The 20,908-nt window shown below is 40.0% G+C and overlaps 2 protein-coding genes across 5 annotated transcripts in view; both read left to right on the top strand.

Annotated features, from left to right (window-relative positions):
* Nucleotides 1-5,091, top strand: part of LOC122089932 (kinesin-like protein KIN-7O) — a 75,304-nt gene extending 70,213 nt beyond the window's left edge. For 2 of the 3 annotated variants that reach the window (XM_042659706.1, XM_042659705.1), the window contains exons 30-32: nt 3,809-3,928; nt 4,019-4,090; nt 4,452-5,091. In XM_042659706.1, coding sequence (XP_042515640.1) covers nt 3,809-3,928; nt 4,019-4,090; nt 4,452-4,676 — 417 coding nt within the window. In that variant the 3' untranslated portion in view covers nt 4,677-5,091. The remainder of the gene's footprint in view (nt 1-3,808; nt 3,929-4,018; nt 4,091-4,451) is intronic. The other variant, XR_006143372.1, reaches the window with a different exon arrangement.
* A 6,796-nt stretch (nt 5,092-11,887) lies between these two features.
* Nucleotides 11,888-20,908, top strand: part of LOC122089362 (protein LONG AFTER FAR-RED 3) — a 114,049-nt gene continuing 105,028 nt past the window's right edge. The window contains exons 1-8 of one of the 2 annotated variants that reach the window (XM_042659022.1): nt 11,888-12,049; nt 12,155-12,303; nt 13,553-13,654; nt 16,556-16,628; nt 16,876-16,982; nt 17,076-17,199; nt 17,763-17,957; nt 18,150-18,235. In XM_042659022.1, the coding sequence (XP_042514956.1) occupies nt 11,971-12,049; nt 12,155-12,303; nt 13,553-13,654; nt 16,556-16,628; nt 16,876-16,982; nt 17,076-17,199; nt 17,763-17,957; nt 18,150-18,235 (915 nt within the window). In that variant the 5' untranslated portion in view covers nt 11,888-11,970. The remainder of the gene's footprint in view (nt 12,050-12,154; nt 12,304-13,552; nt 13,655-16,555; nt 16,629-16,875; nt 16,983-17,075; nt 17,200-17,762; nt 17,958-18,149; nt 18,236-20,908) is intronic. The other variant, XM_042659021.1, reaches the window with a different exon arrangement.

The raw sequence follows: 20,908 nt of genomic DNA, 5'->3' as shown, positions 1-20,908 counted from the left end.
TGACATGTGGATTTCCCATTCGGACTTTCATTCCCTTGTCTTAGGATCTTAGTACAGTCACACCTCTTATTCCCATTCCCCTCTCCTCCCTTTTGCCACCAAACTTAAGAGTGTGAAAACTACTTTAAAGCTCTGGAACTCTTCTACCTTCGGAAATATCTCCTCTCGGGTTGGTGAGGCCCGAGATAAGATTCATTCCATTCAATCTAGAATCCAATTAGATCTCCTCAGTTCCACCCTTGCCGAGGAAAAGAAAGCAGCCACTGTTGATCTCTCCCTGCTGTTTGATCAAGAAGAAATTTTCCTTCGTAAAAAATCTAGAATCGGCTTAAATTGGGAGATTCAAACTCTGCTTATTTCCATCGATCCCTTAAAGCTAGAAACAGTTTCAATTCCATCCCAATGCTTATCTCCTCCTCTGGAATTGATCTTTTTTTCCCCTGACCATATTAAGGCTAAAGCAATCTCTCACTTTCAGAGGCTTTTCAGTCCCCCGATGTCCACCCCCACTCCCATCCCTCCTCACCTCCTTAATAAGTCTGTCCCGGCTGATAACATTCCTTTTCTCCAATCCATCCCCAGCTAAGAGAAAATTATTTCGGCATCCTTTCCCATAAGTCCAACAAAGCTCCTGGCCCTGATGGCTTCAGTATAGGATTCTTCTCTGCCTGCTTGGGTACCATCAGAAATGATCTTATCAATGCAGTGAGGAGTTCCTTCCTTAATCCTTGCCAAATCGAGGGAATCAATGACACCTTCCTTTGTCCCATCCCTAAAAAGGAAGGTGCGGTCTCCATAAATGACTTTAGTCCCATCTCTTTGTGCAACCTTCTATACAAGTTCATTGCTAAAATCCTTGCCAATAGGATACAGAAAGTCATTGACTCCCTCGTCAGCCCCAATCATTGGCCTTTATTGCTGGTAGGAGTATCTCTGACAACATTATGCTCTGTCATGAGATAGTCCGAGGTTTTGATCGTAAATCCCATGGCCTAGCGGCCCTTCTCAAGATTGACATCATCAGCTGGGATTTCATATCCAATGTGCTTCAAATGGCTTTCCCACCATATTTTATTCATTGGATTATGGTTTGTATATCCTCCCCCCGCTTCTCCGTCCTGGTGAACGAAAGCCCTGTCGGGTATTTCCCCTCAGGGCGCGGCATCCATCAAGGTTGCCCCTCTCCCCTCTGCTTTTCTCTCTTTCCTTGGAAGTCCTCTCTTGCTTTATCCAATCCGCCACTGATCTTCATCTCATCTCCCCTATTCCTAAATGCAAATCCCTTCTCCTTTCTCATCTAGCTTTTGCTGATGACATTATGATTTTCTCCAAAGTTGACCCCACTTCTATCTCCACCATCATGTCCACCCTTCAATCCTTTGAATCCCTATCCGGTCTAAGTATCAATCTTCTTAAGTCCAATATCTTCATTTATGGGGTCCTGTCTGATATCCGTGACTCCCTCTCTGAGCTCACTGGTATCCCACTTGGGTCATTGCTTGTTAAATATTTGGGTCTCCCTCTAATATCCTCCAGGCCCTCTGCTCACCACTGTGCTCTTATGCTGGACAACCGTAGAAAAAGGTTTCAGCTCTGGAAAGGCAAGCTTCTCTCTTTTGGGGGTTGCCTTACCTTGATTAGATCAGTCCTCCAGTCCATGTACCTCTGTTGGACTGGAATCTGTCCTCCCTGCTTCCATCATCAAATCTTTCAAGAGTCTTCTCTGCTCCTTCCTCTGGAAAGGCTCTGATTCCACTATATTCCTTAGATCCTTAAGCTGGGTTAAGGTTTGCCTCCCCAAAGCCGAAGGGGGTTTGGGAATTAGAAGAATCAAATCCGCCAACTTTGGTGGTATTCTTAAGCTCATCTGGAAGATTGCGTCCAAGCAAAAAAGCATTTGGGTGGACTGGATATACTCAGGTCTTCTCAAATCTAATTCCTTGTGGACTGCTTCTTCCACCCTGGATGCATCCTAGATTTGGCGGAAAATTCTTAACCACAGACCCATTGCCCTATCCGCCACTTCCTTTATTGGTTATGGCCAGGATATTTCCCTTTGGAAAGACCCCTGGCACCATTCTGGCATCCTCTCTCACCTCATCTCCCCTAGAGTCGTCTATTCTTCTAGTCTCCCTTCTAATGCCACCGTCTCTTCTATTATCTCTCCCTCTGGCTGGTCCCCTCTGGATTCCCTCCCTCCCCATCTTGATCTTTAGTCCAGTCTTCCCCCTCTTCCCCCGGGACACCAAGGAAGAGAGGACAAATATATCTGGCTCCCCTCTAACAAATCCTTTTCTTTTGCCACTGCCTGGTCTTTCATTTGTACTCCTTCCCCTGTGGCTCCTTAGCATAAGTTTGTTTGTTTCAAAAATCACATTCCCCAGCATAGCTTCACCCTCCGGCGATGCCTGACCAACTGCCTACCACTCAATCCTTTTTCATCCATCGCCATATCCTTGCCAATCCTGTTTGCTACCTCTGCCCCTTGGGCACTAAGGACATCCCTCAGGACATCCCTCATCTCTTCTTCTCTTGCCCTTTCTCTTCCCGTATCTGGAAGGTTGTCCTTTCCAAATGTTGGCGAATTAGAAGACCCATCCTTCCTTTTGATAAGGAATGGAACTGAATTGATATGACATTCTCTGGTTCCTCTATTTGTGACTCTGTTGGCAAATTGGTTTTTTGTGCCACAATCATTCATGTCTGGATGGAGCGGAACATCCATAGATGGACTTCCAAATCCCGTTCTCCGGATAAGATTTGAAAAACTATCTACTTTGATGTTAAGTCCAAATCCTCTTCCCTTGAGACCGATACAGTCCATAATACCCCCAGAAATTCCCACATCATTACCTCTTGGAACCTTCAGGTTGACCTCCTTCACCCCACTTGATGTCTTCTGGGTTATGGCTCCCCCCCACACCCCCTTTTTTGGCTGAGGGTCCTTGCTTTTATTTCTGTATATTGTTGGTTCATCTAGTGTAGGTGCAGTTTGTATTTTTCTGTTGCGGTTGCTTGGTTTTGGGCTTTGGCCTTGGTCAGCCTGTTGGCTGGGTCAGTCCTGATCCTTTCCCCCTCCTCCTCGCTCCCCCCCTGTATACTCTTCTCTTCTTCTTCTTGGTATTGAATTATTTATTCATCCAAAAAAAAAAAAGAGAATGGCCAGAGATGGGCTGCTGGGAGGAGGGAGGAGGGAGGAGGGCAGGAAACAACTTGGGTCCAGGGGCGACATTCGAGGGGAGGGGAGATAGCAGGACATGGAGGAGTAGGAGGGTTGGAGGGAGCGGTTGCCGGTGGCAGATGCCGGCGAAGGGGGGGGTGATCATGTGTTCAGGTCATGGTTCAGAGCACTGGTTCCGATGATTCTCAGCATGTCATTTCAATTAATCTTTAAATGAAAAAACCCGTAAACATCACTAATTTATTGCTAGATTCCATTCCAGCATTAAAAACAAAACCCATAAAACTCATAACATATTAATCGGTTCGGTTTCGGTTAAAACTGACGGTTCTTAAACTGAAACTGAACCGAACCGAAGTGAATACTGAGATGCAAATCGGATTTGAACCGAATTAATTCAGTTCGGTTCGACCCAGTTAATTCGGCTTGATTTTGGATTCAGTAATCGTTTTTGGTCCCAAATTGACACCCTTAGGTATCACAAATTTTATATCAGTAAAATCAGTTGGAATGTCTAGACCAGATGGTTAGACCTTTGCACCCTGATGCCAGAGAAGTCTGGCCTCCGGTCTGCGGACTGACTGATTTATTCTATAAGAAAACTTACATGCAATATTTCCATGACAGGATCTTAACGACCAGCTCCTGAATATGACAGATGAAAGGGATACTTTGCTTGCTGGGAAGGAAGAGCAGTTGGCACATATGCTTGAAATGGAAATCCTAAAGAAAAGTAATGATGACATGGTGGGTCAAATCAATTTTTACGATGATATTTTATCAGTTAGTCATCACTTTATCACCTATAAAATGATTCATGTTTTCCCTTACTTGCAGTTATTGAAGGCCAAAGTGGATCTGGATGAAATGACCGAGCATTTATGCACTCTGGAAGTCAAAATGCAAAATGTGAGTATGAAATTATCTAGGGTTTAATAGCTGCATCTTTTCCAGCAAGTGGCTGTTATAAGCCTAAATATTGTGATGTATTTTGAACTAATAAAACAGCAATATGTCAATCTTATAAAGCTGAAATATATCGATTATAGTATCATTATTCTGCTTAAAATAATATCTAATATATTGTAGCCAATTATCTCTAACTTTTCAAAATGTAAAGATTCCTAAAATTTTTTGAATCAGCTGCATAATACTAGAAATAGGAACTAAAGAAATATTTGTTATTATACCATTAGAAACTGATCAATTTATCCTTGAGTGAAACTAATTTATCTCCATTTCATCCAATTCTTCTATCATTACTTTACAGGAGAGAATGAACAACGGTAAGGAAAGTGCTAAGCTTAGGATGAGGCTCCGGGCGACTCAAGCGAAGTTGGACGCATGTCGTGGCCGGCACAAGGAGGCAGTTGATGAAATGGGTTTCATGAACCGAAGATTTGAAGAGGCATCTGCAAAGCTGAAAGGGCAGTTAACTTCATATGGCCTTGAGGTCCTCCAGCTTAAGAAGCTGCTTGCTGTGAAGGGACAGTAGCCTCATAGCAAGTCCTTTGACATTCTACATCAGAAGAGCTCTTCTGTCACAGAGATCGGATGTGCTGTGATACTGGTGTATCATGATTGAAATCTAGTGTTCTGATTTGTACATAATCTATTGTATATCAGAAACGTTAATGATCGCTGGTGCAATACCATTTCTAAGATGGTACATCTTTGTACATTAGATATCTATTTGCACAAAAGATTATAGTGTATTCTCCATCACTTATTCACTTTTTAGTTTGTATTCTGTTGTTGGCTATCAGAGTAGCAAATTACAGGGAGAATGACCATAAAACTTGGAGAAGATGTAAAAGAAGCATGGTTCCAGCAAGCTTTTGGAAACTTATACCACTCATTCTGAATCATTGACATAGAAATTGATGGTATTTTATGTTGGGTACTGTCCAGAAACATTTTTTTGGAAGATTATTGTAGTCTTATTTAGTGTCTAGATTTTTTTTTTCCCGTGAATTTTCCCAATTTGGGGAAAGGAAACTCAGGGCCCGTTTGATAACGTTTTAAGAAATGTGTTTCTGCCATTTCTGGACACAGAAACGGTAGAAACAGAACAAAAAACGTTTGATAAAACTATTTCGTTTCACTTGTTTTCAAGAACTTGTTTCGCTGTTTCTGAAAACAACTCGTGGCCATTCGTTCGTTGGTTACTATCGACTTCTAGAAACATGACTTATTAAACACCTTCAATTCCGTTTATGTTTTTAGAAACGGAAATTTATGTTTCTTTCGTTTCTTGCAGAAACGTTATCAAATAAACCCTCAGTTCTTTTCGCTTAGTTTGTTGAGTTTGGATTGTATGATAGCTATTAAGTTTTAACATTTCATATTATTTCTGGCTTGCAAATGGAATTTTTGCTCATGTAATTGTGACTTTGCTGCATCTGTATTCTAGAAGTTGGAGTGTGGGACTCTTCAATTTGTCTTCGTAACAAATTGAAATGCAATTTAAAACTGGTGGGTTCATCTAATAAGAAATACCCAACCATTTCAGTAAGTCAAGTTTCAGCTCCAGAGATGTATGGATAGTGACTTAAAAATAAATACATAAATAAATAAATAAAAGAAGAAGAAGATTAAATCACCATAAACCCTCTTCGAACCAAGTCATTGGTCCAAAGGATTTTCTATTTGACATAAGAACTTATAATGAATTGCTTTGTATTGAAAAACCAATTTGATTTGTCAAAAAAGTTGTGGGGTTATATTAGAGCTATTTTTCAGTTTTTGAGTTTTACTGAACCTTTGTGTGATATGATTTGTTCATTCATGTCCTCTTGTATACTTTTTTGTAAAAATTGGGGGTATTAGCTTTATTTTTTTCAAATTTCAAGGTGGGACCAATTAGGGATGTCTTTTAAGTCCTTATTTGTTTGTTATTGCTATGAAGGGTTTTTTTTTTTTTTATCGTAGCAAAAGAAAAACATAAAATTAAATAGCATATAATACAGGGTCTATAATCTCCAGGGGTTGTCTGTGTAGCCTCTGGTTACTAGTAGCAGCCTTCCATACTATTTCCATGGTTGTGTTAGTGAGGTCTTTGTATACAAAAGTAATAGATCTAGACAGTTCATAGATTTTACAAAAAGTGGCATAGTGGAGGAGTGGCCATGCGCCCTTGGTGGGGTATGGAAGTAGGTGATGGAGTTGCTTGTTGGAAAACCACACTTCACTGATGTCCCAATTGTCAACTTTTGCTTTTAACAACCCTTGTAGTATGCTTTTTGCTTTCGCTGCTGCTTGGGTATTAGTCTTGATAACACCAGACGCCATGAACCTAAACTCACATTTTGAAAGGATTCCATATGCCAACCTAGATATGATTGCAAAACATTAGATGTACCAGCACAAACTAAAATTGTACATGTCAAAAAATGAAAGAGTAGTGCTTTGGTTCAAGCTTGCTGGATCATCTGTATGCATGATAGTAGACAAGATTAGTTCATCATTATATAGATTTAAATCGGAAATCCATTGGTGGAAATTTTTTAAAACACTAAATGGATTAGGTGTTATATGAGAAAGCAAAACCTCATTCCTACGCTTCCAAATGAAGTAGATGGTGAGTGCAAAAATAGAGAACAACCGTGATCTGTTAGAACAGGATATATCTTCATGAAAAAAGAAAAATAGTAATACCTATCTCAGAGAGAAGTTGATCAAATTTTGTGCTCAAAGTCCTAGGGGACCAGCCATCCAAATGTGAGATGTGAACTCACAAAAGAAGAAGAGATGCTCTAGAGATTCTGGGTGGGTGTTGCAAAATGGACAGGTAGGATCGATATCGATCCACTTTTTTAAACGGTCTTTGATTTTTTATGGCACACCAAAAAAACATAAGGAATTTGGGGTGGATTTTCAATTTTTATAGAAATTTCCAACATCTACCAGGCATAGGTTGTCTTTGTCTAGGGTTGGTTTGGTCATGGACCTGTTGGAGGAACTAGGCCCCAGAATAGGTGGAGAAACACCCAGTGGTTGTTAGAGACCATGTCCAAGTGTCCTATTGATCTAAAGGTTGGATTCTTCTTAGGGAATGGTAGACAGGGGAGGGTAACAACTGAGTGAGAAGGCCTAGGTTCCAAGAGGTACCTTGTATTAAATCGCTTACCTTGCCTAAGGGATTGAAATACTAGTTTATGCTCAGTGAAGAAACATGCGAGTCTTGGAGAAGCCAAGGATCAAACCAGAGGAATGTGTTTCTCCCATTGCCAATTTTTTCCTTTACACATTTCAAAAGACTAGGTATTATTGATGCCACAATATTCCATACTCAAGAACCACGTTTTTGAGGATTTTTGGGTCAAACAAAGATCTATTAGAAAAATATTTTGACCGAAGGGTCTGTGCCCATACTGAATTGGGTTGAGCTAATAGCCTCCACCCCAATTTTAGTATTAGTGCCTGATTTTGGGTGGATGCGTCCCTTATTCCTAGACCTCCAAGATGTTTAGGTTGGCAAATGGCTTTCCATGCTATGAGGTGTAACTTCCTAGATCCATTAGGAGTACCGCCATTCCAAAATCGTGCACATATAGAGTTAATGCTCTTACAGACTTTGGAGGGGAATACGAAACAAGAAATTAAGTAAGAGGGGATTGAGTACAAAGCTGATTGGGTGAGGATTTTTTGACCTGCATAGGAAAGCATGTGAGCCTTCCAAGTGTGCAATCGATCGCCCACTCTAGACACAACTTTACGAAGGCTGGCAACCTTAGATCTTGGATGTAGTACGTCTGTGCTAAGGTAAATCGCATTATTGGAAATTTCTTTTATTCCAATAATGGAGCCTAAACGGAAACGCTCAGTATTCGGCACATTCTCGCTAAAGAAAAGCCCACTTTTATCAAAATTGATATTCTTCCTAGTAAGATTAGAAAATAAATCGAGCATAGCCTTGATTGTTAAGAGGTCATCTGCGGTTACTCGATAGAAGATAACAGTGTCATCGACAAAAAGTAAATGGGATACCTCTGGGGTGTGTCGAACAATTTTTATTCCTTTAAATTGTTTAAGGTCTCTATATGTTGATAATAATCTTGAGAGAAAGTCCATGACAGTGATGAAAATGAATGGGCTGCGTGGGCAACATTGGCGAATACCTCGTGATGCTTCAAAGTAATCAAATGAAGAACCATCCAGTTTTATAGAAAAGGAAACTAAGGAAATGAGGAAACTGAGTATGTAATACCCCTCCCTATTTCCAATTAAAATGGGTTTTCTGTTTTCTTTTGCAAAAATCTTGTGTGATTCAGCTTAGGGACCAAACCCAAACCATTGTGTAATACCACTCCCTATTTCCAATTTACATGTTTGTGATGGTAATATATATATATATATATATAAATATATAAAAGAGTTTTATATGTAATTGTATATATTAATGTCATTAATGGGAACAAACAAGATAGTTGTTAGGATGGTTTGAAAAGAGGAGAAAAGAGACAAAAGGGAGTTAAAAATGAGAGACTTTTTGGGATGGGATGACCATGTAAGTATGACATTGCACAAAAGGGGGGGCTTGTCTATCGTCGGTGGAGAAGAAAAGGAGAGGAAGAGTGAGATAAAGTTGGGTGGGGCCTACCTATCCTCTCCCCATTAACTCACCTCCCTCATTTGTTAGCTAAGAGACAAAGAAGAAAATCAAGAAAAGAAGAAGATAAGAGAAGAGAAAGTGGAAGGAATGCTCACGTACTAAGACAGAGAGAGAGAGAGAGAGGGAGGGACATGTGTGAGAGTGATGGATGGAGAGAGATACATGGACATGAGAAAGGGATAGGTGGAGAGAGAAAGGGAAAGGGAGAGTAGAGGTTTGTTTGTAAAGGGAGGATGTGCATACAAATCTTTCAATAAGAAAGAAAGGAAAGAAAATAAGGGAAAGGAAAGGAAAGGAGAGTTAAGAGTGACATGGACTATTGGGGTGGCTGTGATTTTTTCAAATTCAGGTAAAGAAAGTGCAGGAAAGAAGGAGGAGAGAAGGACTCCAACGATTTTGGTGGAGGAAGAGCTTCACAATTGAAATTTGAGGAAAGAAAGAGGAAGTGGAGGTGAGGTTTTTAGCTTTTCAAACCTTAGTTCTTCCATGGTTGCATGAGTTTTAAAAGAAAGAGAAGGAGAGAGAGAGAAGTGAATTGGGAGAGGAAGTTGCTGCTAAGGCCAGATTGCAGCCCAACCTCACAACTCGCTACTGTCCAGCTGAGGTCTTGGCTTGTCCTCCCCTATTTTGGTATTTTTAAATCAACTTTGTTAAGTATAATTATGAAAAAGATTTGAAGCAGTTATAGTTGGAATCCCACTGTTATTTAAATTTAAAGGGCATTGTCTAAATGAGTTCAAAAGAGGAACCTACTTTAAGGAAATTGAAATATACATGGAACCTAGGACACTAAAGCTGATTTGATTATATTGGAAGTCTTCTAAGAGATCAGCTCCGATGGTAAAGAGTAAAGAAAAAGAAACAAAAGAAAGGGGAAGTTTATGGCTACATATATATGAAATGATTGTGTAACATGGCCCTACTAAAGTCCTACTAAGACTACTAATATGGATTTATCATAATCATTAGAGAACATAGTGGACCATGATCAAATAAGCTAACTACCCACTATCTTAGTCAATATTTGTTGATTAAAGTACTACTAAGAGTCGATTATGTACCATGAACTGTTGTGTAATATGAAAGTTCGATCATTAGAGGAATTCTTGAATTCCAAGAGTATGCAGTCAGCCTAGACACACTTTACCAAAACGGCCATAACTTCTTTTATAAAATAGTAAATGACGTTCCGTCTTTTTTGTAAGAAAATAGACTCATAGATCTTTCTATCATATAGGGCACGGATACTAGTTCCTTCGGAATTGGTTCAGGTTTGACACGAAAGTTACCCAAAAACAGAGGACTACAATTACTATTTTCAGCTTCAGTCCTGCGGCATAGTCTTATGGACCTAGTTCGGGTCATTAGGCCATTTAGAAATGCTCCCACATCAATCAAAGATTGAAACCTATGTAAAAGCTTAAGTATATGATTTGGTTGGATGGTGAGTTTAAAGTAAAATGATCAAGTCCGGTAGTCGGTAGCATATATAACAAAGTCAAAGCTTAAGTTTAGGAGTGATTACATAATTGAGTCATTAAGTTTGAAGTAATAAATTCTTATGTAGGTGATACAATTGCCAGAGAACGTTAGCAGAAAGTGGTTCTCACAGTAATTTTTGGACATCATCTACAGGTGAGGGGAATTCGGCCATATCCTTGCATGTTTTTACCATTTACAGTATATATATGTATGCCATTGCCTTTAAGATCTGTTTTATGTTTTTATATGTATCAAAATATTGTTTTCATGATTTTCTTTATAAGTGTGAGGCATGATAGACATAAGATAAAATCAAGTCGTTAAATGGACCGAAGCTAAAAGTTGTCAAAGTCCTTTCCAATAGAGGAACTGGGAACGATAATGGGGTCTTTTATTGCCCACCTTGCTGGTATGGGACAGTCAGGGGAGGACCAATAAGGCTCCATCAATATCCTGCTCCACCCAAATGTTAAAATTGACAGTGACAACTGGATGCTGAAGTTGGTAAGCAAGACAACAAAGAATAAAAAATAAAATAAAAGATTAAAGATACACTCTCAAGACATGACCCAAATCCTTTGAGCTAAAGAGCAAGAAAAGGGCGAGGCGTTGAGAAATGAGCTTTTGGGATGAATTCTCAAGGCACGACCCAGATCCTCTGAGCTCAAGAGCAAGACAAGGGCGAGTCGTTGAGGGAAAACATCCTACCCAAAAGTAAGCAAGTAAAGGTAAAAGAATAGGAAAAAGAGTAAGAAATAAAAGATAGGTCAAAGAGGAAAAAGGATAATGTTGAGGTTGATAATTATTTGATTTTGAATGCCATGCATGTCAGTATATGTATGATTAGATATATTATATTTTTCAGATTTATGCATTGACAAAAGTAGCACGTGATTTGTATGATGTTTCTTTAGTCATGCATGTTTTACTTCATGATATGATTGTGTTTTCCTCACTAAGCTAGTTGAGCTTACCCATGATATATAACTATTTTACAGAGCTAGAACATGTGCCATGTCATTGTGCACAATGTGTATTTGGTGATAGCGGTGCTGATTTTCCTTCTTCCAAGGAATAATCTGAAGCCAAAGCCTAGGAAGTCAAAAATTGCTCGGATAATACCCCATTCCACTTTATTGTATGCCTTTGACATGTCAAGCTTGATAGGCCCGTGGGCCTCAAGGCTTTAAAACGCGTTGTGCTATGTTAAGGAAGCTAGAGGTTATTAAATAGTCTAGGAATCTCTCCCTAGGTGATGTGGGACTAAAGTTTGCACACCCTCACCGATCTCCCGAACCCCCTGATACTAGCCGTATTCTTGGTGGTCCACCTCATCGATCTCTTAGACGGGTCTGGTACTTGTCGTATTATTGGGTCGTTACAGGCATTCCCTTCTAATTTTCCTCGGATCCCTATTTGTTCCGTACCTCATCATTGGAGATTGGAATGAGGTTCTATCCAGTTCGGATAAATTAGGGGGATAACATATTGTGCAATGTTAATAGGCCGGGGCGTTACAAATGGTATCCCGACAGCGTGTGGGGTGTTACAAATGGTATCAATTCCTATAATGATGTATTTTTATCAATGAAATTTCTTTTCTTTCTATCCAACAAAAGAAAAAAAACCCCACATAGGACTTAAGAGCGAGCTAGAGAGAGAGAGAGGGAGAGAGCTGTGTTGTTCCACGGTCATGAATTTCCTTGTGTTGGTTTCTGGGTTTATCGCTTCGGTACTGGCAATCGTATGGCTTCCGATTGTGAACACCAAATGTAAAATCAAAGTTCCTCCTAGGACTGAATTTTCCTGCTAAAGTGAAGCGATTCAAAATTATTAACTGTCTTTTTATTTTTTATTTTTTGGAAAAAATCTTGTAGGGTGGTCTACTTTGAAATCCCCTTTGGTTGCAGATTTGGTGGTGAAGAACGGGACCATTTACACCAGTGACTCTTCTCTCCCCTTCGCTGAAGCCATGGCCATTCGACATGGAAAGATTCTTCGTGTTGGCAGCTACTCCTCTCTTCAGGTCATCTTGTGTTTCAGACTTCAATCATTGACCTCTTCATCATCATGATAATTGCTTTGGAATCTTTTGCATAGGGGCTGAAAATGGGTATCATGAAAGAAAAAGGAAAGAAATGGACATAGTTTGTTCAATTAATAGTATTTTTCTGCTTCATTAACTTAAATGTGATGCAATTCTCTACCCAAAAAAAAAAAAAAAGCAATGAACCCGAGCTTCAGGACTGTTTGTGTGAGAAGTAAATAGGGAATTGTGTGATAGGCGGTTATTAGATGAGGAAGGAACAAACATGGTTGCCTAAGATGGAAGGAAGGATAATAGTGCCATGTTGGACAGTTTTTATGTTTTCAGAAATGTTATCAGAACTTAGCTAGAGGATGCAGTTCAAGAAAATACAACAGTGTGGGTAATTTATCGATACATGATGAATCAATGCTCTGTTTTTGGACACATGGAAGGGCCCGTCATCGATTGGAGTATCATCCTCGAGCAAATGATTTTCTGCATATTTGACTTTTTTCTTTTTCTATCCCGGGATGTGTCACACATGGTGCTTTCTGAATTTCTTGCACTGACTCTCTGATTGAATAACAGAGGTATTCTTAGGCTTCCCACTTTAATATTCTTTGTAGATAGATTATGCACCATTCATTTGATCACCCTATTTGTTACATGGGTATGAGTTGATGTCAAGTGTGGATTTGTGTTTAGGAATCTGATCTGTCTAACCGTTAAATCATAAGGCATGGGGACTTGGCTGACACTAATCTAACACTTCTAGCACATGGACATACTGGCAATTATAAATATTCTAAGTAAGCATGGAAATTAATAGAAAAGTTGCTTTCCTTACATGTATCCAAGAACGAGAACATTTAGTGATGATAGAATCTAATTATGAACTTATACATGACAGCGAGGATTCTATAATATTTGTGCTGATAATCCAAATATATATTATTGATGTATCAGTGCCTGTCCATAGTCTGTGTTGGTTGATTGAATGTCCAAATAATGGGCCCCATCCAAAAAATATGGAATTAAAAAAAAAAAAAAAAAGGATTTGAAAATGAACATGCATCAACACACATATATCCATGTCATGCTGTATGTGACATGGGTTCTTTGAGTAAACTGAAGGTTCTGCGTATCACTAACCACCAATTGACCATATCTTTGTACTAGACCAAGTTTGCAGTCTCTACTTCCTAACAGAGGTTAATTTGCATGTGCTTTGTTCATGTGAATTCAGGATTTTATATCTGATGGGACTAAAGAGTTAAATCTTAAGGGGAAGGTTGTGGTTCCAGGGTTCCTTGATTCCCATGTGCACTTCATGTATGGAGGATTACAGGTATTCTGGCAACCATCCCATTATTTCTTCTGTTTTCAATTGTGTATTTCATTCTGTCTTTCTTATTTTTCTCTTTGTGATTTGCTCCAGTGTAAGATATGAGCTGGTTATAGAGTTTAAATGGGATTTACTTTAACTATTGGTTTACATATGGAGGGTACTAAAATGTAAGAAAACTGCAGATCATCAAAATACCCTGTCTGATGCTTGCAGGGGCAGATTATGACACCAGCATGACATGGAGCCACACCTAGTACTATTTCCAAATCTACTTAGTATCACTAATGTGCTACAACATAAAAATAAAGACATCTACATAAATAATGATTACATACTAATTTATGTGCATATATCATAGTACTCTTTTGTAATTATAGACCATGCTAAACTAAATATAATATTTAATGTGATACTAATAAAGAAGTCATTTAAATATATTGATCTTTCCATAACACAAATAGAATTATTTATAGAAATATTTATTTTTGGAACATTTAGAGAAAACTTCTGTAGTATACCCTTGAGTCCCTGACTCCTATTTTTGAGGCTTTAGAGAGTGTGACGCCTTCCGTTGGTGTTGGGTTCTGACACCTGCACCATACATTGGTTTTCTCAATGTGGGAGTCTAATGGATGATCAAAATATCCAGACTTTGCAGTTCATCGCTGGGAAAAATGTGTTGGGAACCTTGAAGGCTTGAACTCTTAACATGTAATCTTGAAAAAGAATAATCAACAAAAGACACCTATCTATGGTGGGATCTGCTTGGTTCAACCGTGGGCAGCTTTCTCCTGCAAGGACATGGTTGCTGAATCCAGGGTGAGGGCTAATCCTTTGAAGTTTGTTAATTGAAGAAAAACTGCTCTTATATAATACATGTTAGTGGAAGCGTGGCTAATGGCAAGGCAATTGGAGATTGCGCGCCAAGTAGTGAAGCTATAATGGGAGATTTGACCTTTAAACCAAATAATCTTAAGGCAGGGGACCAGGGGGAGTTTGTAACTGATAAAATCCCAAGCAGAGGCGGAGCTAAGGGAGCTAGAAGAAGACGGTGTCCAAGAAATAGAATTGTGTCTACCACGGTGGCCCGGGGGGAGAAGAGGAAGAGAAGACCAGATATCCGTAAGGGGAGGGGGAGAATTGGGAGGGGCCTAGTTATCATCTTGAATAATGATGTCAACCGTGGCAGACCAGCTAAGACCAGAGGAGTAGATAGATATGGGGCTGATAACAGAAAGGAAGACCCTAAGGGTGCTAGGGGTCAAGTCAAAGAGAGGTTGAGGAACCAGTGGTGTAATGGATGGCCTCAAGGACTTTGGGTCTGTTGTTGAGAATTGCGCTAGACTCAAGAAGCATCAGTGAAATGGGAGAAAGTCTAGAGAGAGTCAGGAGAGAGGAGTAAGCCCATAAAACCCATAGGCTTTTTTGCTTTGAAGAAATCCTCCAGATGAGTTTGAGGATGACGACAGTGTTAACTTCTCTAATTCTCCTAAGACCAAGGCCTCCTTCTGATTTGGGAAGGCATATAGTTCCCCAATTGATTGGGTGGAGGAATTTGGTGGAATCACCTCCATTCCAGAGGAAGGAGTAGAGGAGGGACTCAATTGCCTTGATGTTGGAGCTGGGGGGGATGCCAGACCAATAAAAGTACGTGGATTGAAAGCACCAATCTAGAAAGTTCAAGGTGACCAGCATAGGAGAGGAGTTTCCCTTTCCAGAGTTTGCAACCTTTTTCTTCATGAGGTCAAGCATTGGAGCGCAATGATGGGCTGAAAGCTTGGCAGTAACAAGAGGCAATCCAAGGTACTTCACAGGTAGATGGCTGAGAGAGAAGCCTGTCAGCTCTAGGAGACGGGCTTTTGAAGAGTCAAAGATACTAGAGAGGAAGAGACTGGATTTGAGAAGATTGATGTGAAGATCAGAGAGCTTTTCAAAAAGGTAGAGGGAGGACATAATGTGAGAGATGGATCTGGGGTTAGCTTTGGAAAAGATCATTAGGTCATCAGCAAAAGCGAGATGGATGAGCAGAAGGGATTTGCATTATGGTCAATGGAAGATTGGATAGATCTGGAGAGAACCTCAACGAAATGCAGAAAAAAAAAAGGGGAGAGGGGGCAGTCTTGTCTGATGCCCACAGAAGTGTTGAAGAAACCTGCCAAGCTACCATTGACCAAGACTGAAAAGCTAGGGGTGGAGATACAAAAGTGCAGTGCACAAAGACAGGAGGGGACATTTGAAGGAGGACTTTAGAGATGAACTCCCATTTGATGGAGTCAAAAGCTTTGTGGATGTCAATATTGAGCAGCGTAGTGGAGGAATGGGATTTTCTATCAAAGCCCTTAACAATTTCATGACACAAGATGATGTTGTCCGCATTGCTCCTTCCAACAATGAAAGCTAATTGATTAGCATTGACCAAGGAATCAACAACCGTTTTAATACGATTGGCAAGAATTTTGGCAATGAATTTGTAAATCAGGTTACAAAGAGCAATAAGGCTGAAGTCGGACATGGAAGAGGATTTAGGGATGAGGCAAAGGAATGTTTGGATTATTCCTTTGATCTGAGAAGGATTAAGGAAGAAACTCCGGATAGCAGAGATGAGGTCAGAACGAATGATGTCCTAGTAGGAAGAGATGAATCCCATGCTAGAACCATCAGGACCAGGGGCTTATGAGAGAGGATGGCTAATAGGAAAAACAAACAGTGTTCTTATTCTCAGTAAAGAACGCATGCCAATCGCAGCCCAGAAGTGTACATTCTAGTCAACTTATGCTGCTATTTTTCTGTAGTTTCAATTACTTTTCACATAATCTGTGTCTTTTCTAATTGGTCCTTCTTTCCTTTTCTTTTCCTTTCAACGTAACTGGCATTGAATGGTATGCATGTTGTTAATATCAGATGGCACGAGTAGTACTTCGAGGTGTGAATAGCAAAGATGAGTTTGTGAGAAAGGTCAATGAAGCTGCAAGAGGTAAAACTTTTCAATTGCCTCTGGTAAGACTTCTTTATAATATCTCTTCTCGTCTTTTTTTTATTAAATAATATCACCGAAATAATCTATGTATATTAGGTTGCATTGGGTGTTCGATGTTGGATAAAGGAGTAATCATACTACTTCAGAATTTTTTCAAATTTATGAGTTATGCTTTTTTTTTTAAGTTCCTAGATAAACCTTTTCTAACTCTTTTTTTTTAATAACATATTCCATACTATTCCAGATAAGAAGGAAGGGTTATGGATATTAGGTGGTGGCTGGAACAATGAACTTTGGGGAGGAGAGTTGCCAGCAGCGTCTTGGATTGATGATGTCACGCCTAATAATCCCGTGAGGGACTGCTATTTCATTGTTATGGACTAGCTTGAGGAAATTTATTTTTCATAGTGGTGACATATCTATTTGGGATATTTTACTATGCAGGTTTGGTTGTCAAGGACGGATGGTCATATGGGCTTGGCCAATTCCCTGGCCCTAAAGATGGCTGGAATTACTAATTACACAGAAGATCCAGTTGGTGGATCTGTCATGAAAAACTGCAATGGTGGTAAACGTCATTTCATCTTTGTTAAGAAGAACAAACTAAGATTTGCATGTTTGCCATATTCTGGTTGTAATTTCTGCTTACTATATTAGTAGTAATCAAGGTGGCTGGGTGGCGCTTGGTTGTTTTCGGTCTCAGGGTTCAATTTTCTGAACACTATATTAATTGTTACTTCTACCAGCTGTCAGAATATAAGGAGATTTATTTTTCTTGAAGAAGAAAAATGGAGTATTATTATTATTCTTGGTTGTTGTTATCAGCCAGATTACTGTTGCTAGTTAATACACTCGCTGTTGGTATAGTTCTTGATTTTTTGATTCTCACCCGCAAAATTGTCTCAATGTAGCTGATTGTTGCGATGATAACTAAATTTTCTGTTTCTTATTTACCCACCTTTGTTTGTCAACTTTCAGCACTGTCAAACTTTTTTGTCTTGTCACTAATTCTAAACTTTAATCTTTGTGTTTATATTGAGAGATGTGGATATTCAGTATGCTTAATGTGATATGATTTGAATAGAGGGATGTTGTTGCAGCTTGAATATTCACATGTCATATTTTGTGCAGAACCTACGGGTTTGCTGATTGATTCAGCAATGCAGCTTCTAGTTCCCTTGATTCCCAAGGATTCATTAGAAGAGAGGAGGGATGCTCTGATACGAGCAAGCAAGGTCGCTTTGAAGAAAGGGGTGACAACAGTTGTTGATTTTGGGAGATATTTACCTGATGCATCAGTAGAACCTCCTTGGGAAGATTTTTCAGGTTTTGGTTACAAATTTCCAGGATTTGTTTCATGTCCTGCTGGTCACAATTTTAATTGCAATTACTCTTTTTTGTTATTTAATCTTAGATTCCACTTTTTTTGAAACAAGTTTACAGGGCAGCTTTCATTCATGCATTCATTCATTTCTTTTGTCTAAATCACCAAATGTTTCATTTTCATGGTATTTCCAGATGTTTATCAGTGGGCTGACACTCGGGGAGAAATGCTAATCAGGGTTTGCTTATTTTTCCCTTTGGAGACATGGTCACGTTTACATGTATGATCTTTCTATCAGATGCTTGCTAGCAGTTTTTAATTTCAATTGCAATGACTATTTACAGAAAATTTCTACATGATGTTGCCCCAGTTACAATTTGGTTACATCAAGTTCAGCTTTAAGCCCTTATTTGTTTACTCTTATCATGGATGATTAACCAAAAACATTCAAAATGAGGTCTTATGGTGTATGCATTTTGCCGATGATATTGTTCTAGTAGATGAAACAGTAGCAGGGATTAACGTTAAGTTAGAGTTATGGAGATCAACCTTGGAATCAAGAGATCTTAAGATAAGTAGAACGAAGGAGTATATGGCATGTAACTTTAGCCACACAAGGATGGATAACGATGTGGTGAATCTCGAGGAAAGAGATATACCGGAATCTGACAATTTTAGATATTTAGGGCAAGGATTAAAGTATCGGCATCGGTCGCCGTATCAGTTGACCAAAATTAAGATATGTATCGGAGGGTATCTTATTGTATCGGATATATGCTAAAGATACGCAAATAAATGGATAAGGAAACACTTTTTATACATTTTTTCCTAAAAAAAAGTTAAAATAAGCTATATATAACATGTATTATGCATAAACACTAAAATAGAGAGTATCGCACTGTGAGACAAGTATGTTCAATTGAAATTGTTCATAAGGATGAGGTTTCTTACATTTTTTCTATTATTACCATTGCCATTGTGATGAGTGCCATCAAGAGTGCCGTATTGGTTCGCAGTCATTGCTAGGAGCTTCTTCTTGGTAAGATGATGTTGTGCACTTGTCAAACATAGGCACAATATTGAGCCTAGTTGAAATATATTGTAGTGGGACTCCCATTCATGGTAGAATCTTGTGTATTGTTCTAGAGTGGCCAATGTTGGTCTTGCATAAGCCCTATATCCATAGCCTGAACAAGCACCTGAAGATACATGGTGTCCTTATCCGGATGAGGCACCAACGTGATCCGAACTAATGCTTATTGACTCCATGCTCCTTATCAGCACATCACTGTCACTTGGATTGTGGGAAGGCATACCCATTTGACTATAAGACTTTGGTTGTGGGCGATCACCATGATCAATATTTTGGGTTGCATATGTAAACGCTCCCTCTTCTGTGAAATATACTGGTACATATATTTCTCCACCACCACCACCACCGCCAACACTGCCACCACCACCATTACCATCTTTGGTTTAATCATCATCACTTTATTTTTGGATTCCCAACATTGGTTTCCAATTTTTGTTTTGGGTGAATAAATAATTAATAGCAGGGAAAAGGGGGGAGGGATATACGAAGCTGGAGGCAAGGATACAACCCTAGGAGGCAAGGGGGATCCAGAATTGACAAGGGAAGACCCCTGGAGACAATAGACAACCTATTTCTTGGGGTGTCAATGACTGGATGAAGGGGGAGAGACCCAAGTTTGGAGGAGACATCAAAGTAGATGGCCTTCCAAATCAAGTCAAAAGATTTGGATTTGGAAGTCCATCTACGTAGGTTGTGTTCCATCCAAATATGGTTGATGACTACTCCAAAAGTAAGTTTTCCAACGGTTTCGCAAATGGAAGAACTAGAAAAGGTCATATCCATCCAAAGCCATTCTCTCGACATGGAGAGGGGGATTCTGTGGGTACACTAGCATTTGGAAAGGACTAGCTTCTAGATATGGGAGGAGAAAGGACAATTGAAGAATAGGTGGTTGGTGTCTTCATAGCCAATCCAGCAAAGGCAGCACGCCCGGGGGGAACGGATGTGGCAGGAGATGAAGAAGGCTTGGGGGGAGGAAGTTGGAGAGGGCTCTCTAAACAATGAAACATGTGGGTTTTGAACCAGATAGTTTTGTGTTAGGGAACGTAGGGGGAAGTAGAGCAGATGAGGTTCCAGGTTGAGGCAAGGGGAGAAGGAGCTCGAGGAGGATGGGGTCCAGATGATTTGATCAGCTCTGGAGGATGGGGCATGAAGGGAGGAGAGAGAATGCCAAATGGGATCAAGAGAGGAAGAGTTGGGAGGAGGGGACTAAGAGGTAAGGGAGATGATTAAGGACACCATAGAGGTCCTGGGAATACCGGAGGAACAGACAAGGCGGTTCCCCATTATCGAGGAGAGGACACCAGCAAGTGTCGGTTGTCAATCCAAAAGGAGGTGGTGGTCCCATTATCGATGCGAGTGCGGATGGCTGAAATGGCAAGGGGCCTGGAAAGAAGAATCTTGCGCCAGACCCAGGAGGAATAGGTGGTGGTCCATAGGGAGTCTATGAAGGAGGGAGTAGACCTAGCTAACACATGCTTGGTTTTTTGGAAACAAGCTTCCAGACCAGCTTAAGGATGGCAGCGGAGTTGGCATATTTGATTCTCCTTAAGCCAAGGCTGCCTTCTGACTTGGGGAGGCAAACAGAGGACCAGCGGAGGGGGTGGAGGAATTTGGGGGAATTAGAACCTTTCCATAGGAAAGAGCAGAAGAGGGATTTTATAAATTTGATGGTGGATTTGGGAAGCTGGAACACTCCCGACCAGTAGATGTAGGAGGATTCAAGGATTGATGTGATGAGGACCAAGTGACCTGCATAGGAGAGGAGCTTGCCTCTCCACTCGGGCTTCCTCCCCATAGTCTCATTTGCCTGGAGGAAACTGGTCCATTCGTCCTCTTCCCTCATCTCCTTCGCCCTCA

Source organism: Macadamia integrifolia, chromosome 9, assembly GCF_013358625.1.
Source record: "Macadamia integrifolia cultivar HAES 741 chromosome 9, SCU_Mint_v3, whole genome shotgun sequence".
NCBI lineage: Eukaryota > Viridiplantae > Streptophyta > Magnoliopsida > Proteales > Proteaceae > Macadamia > Macadamia integrifolia.
This window is presented reverse-complemented; position numbering and strand designations above follow the sequence as displayed.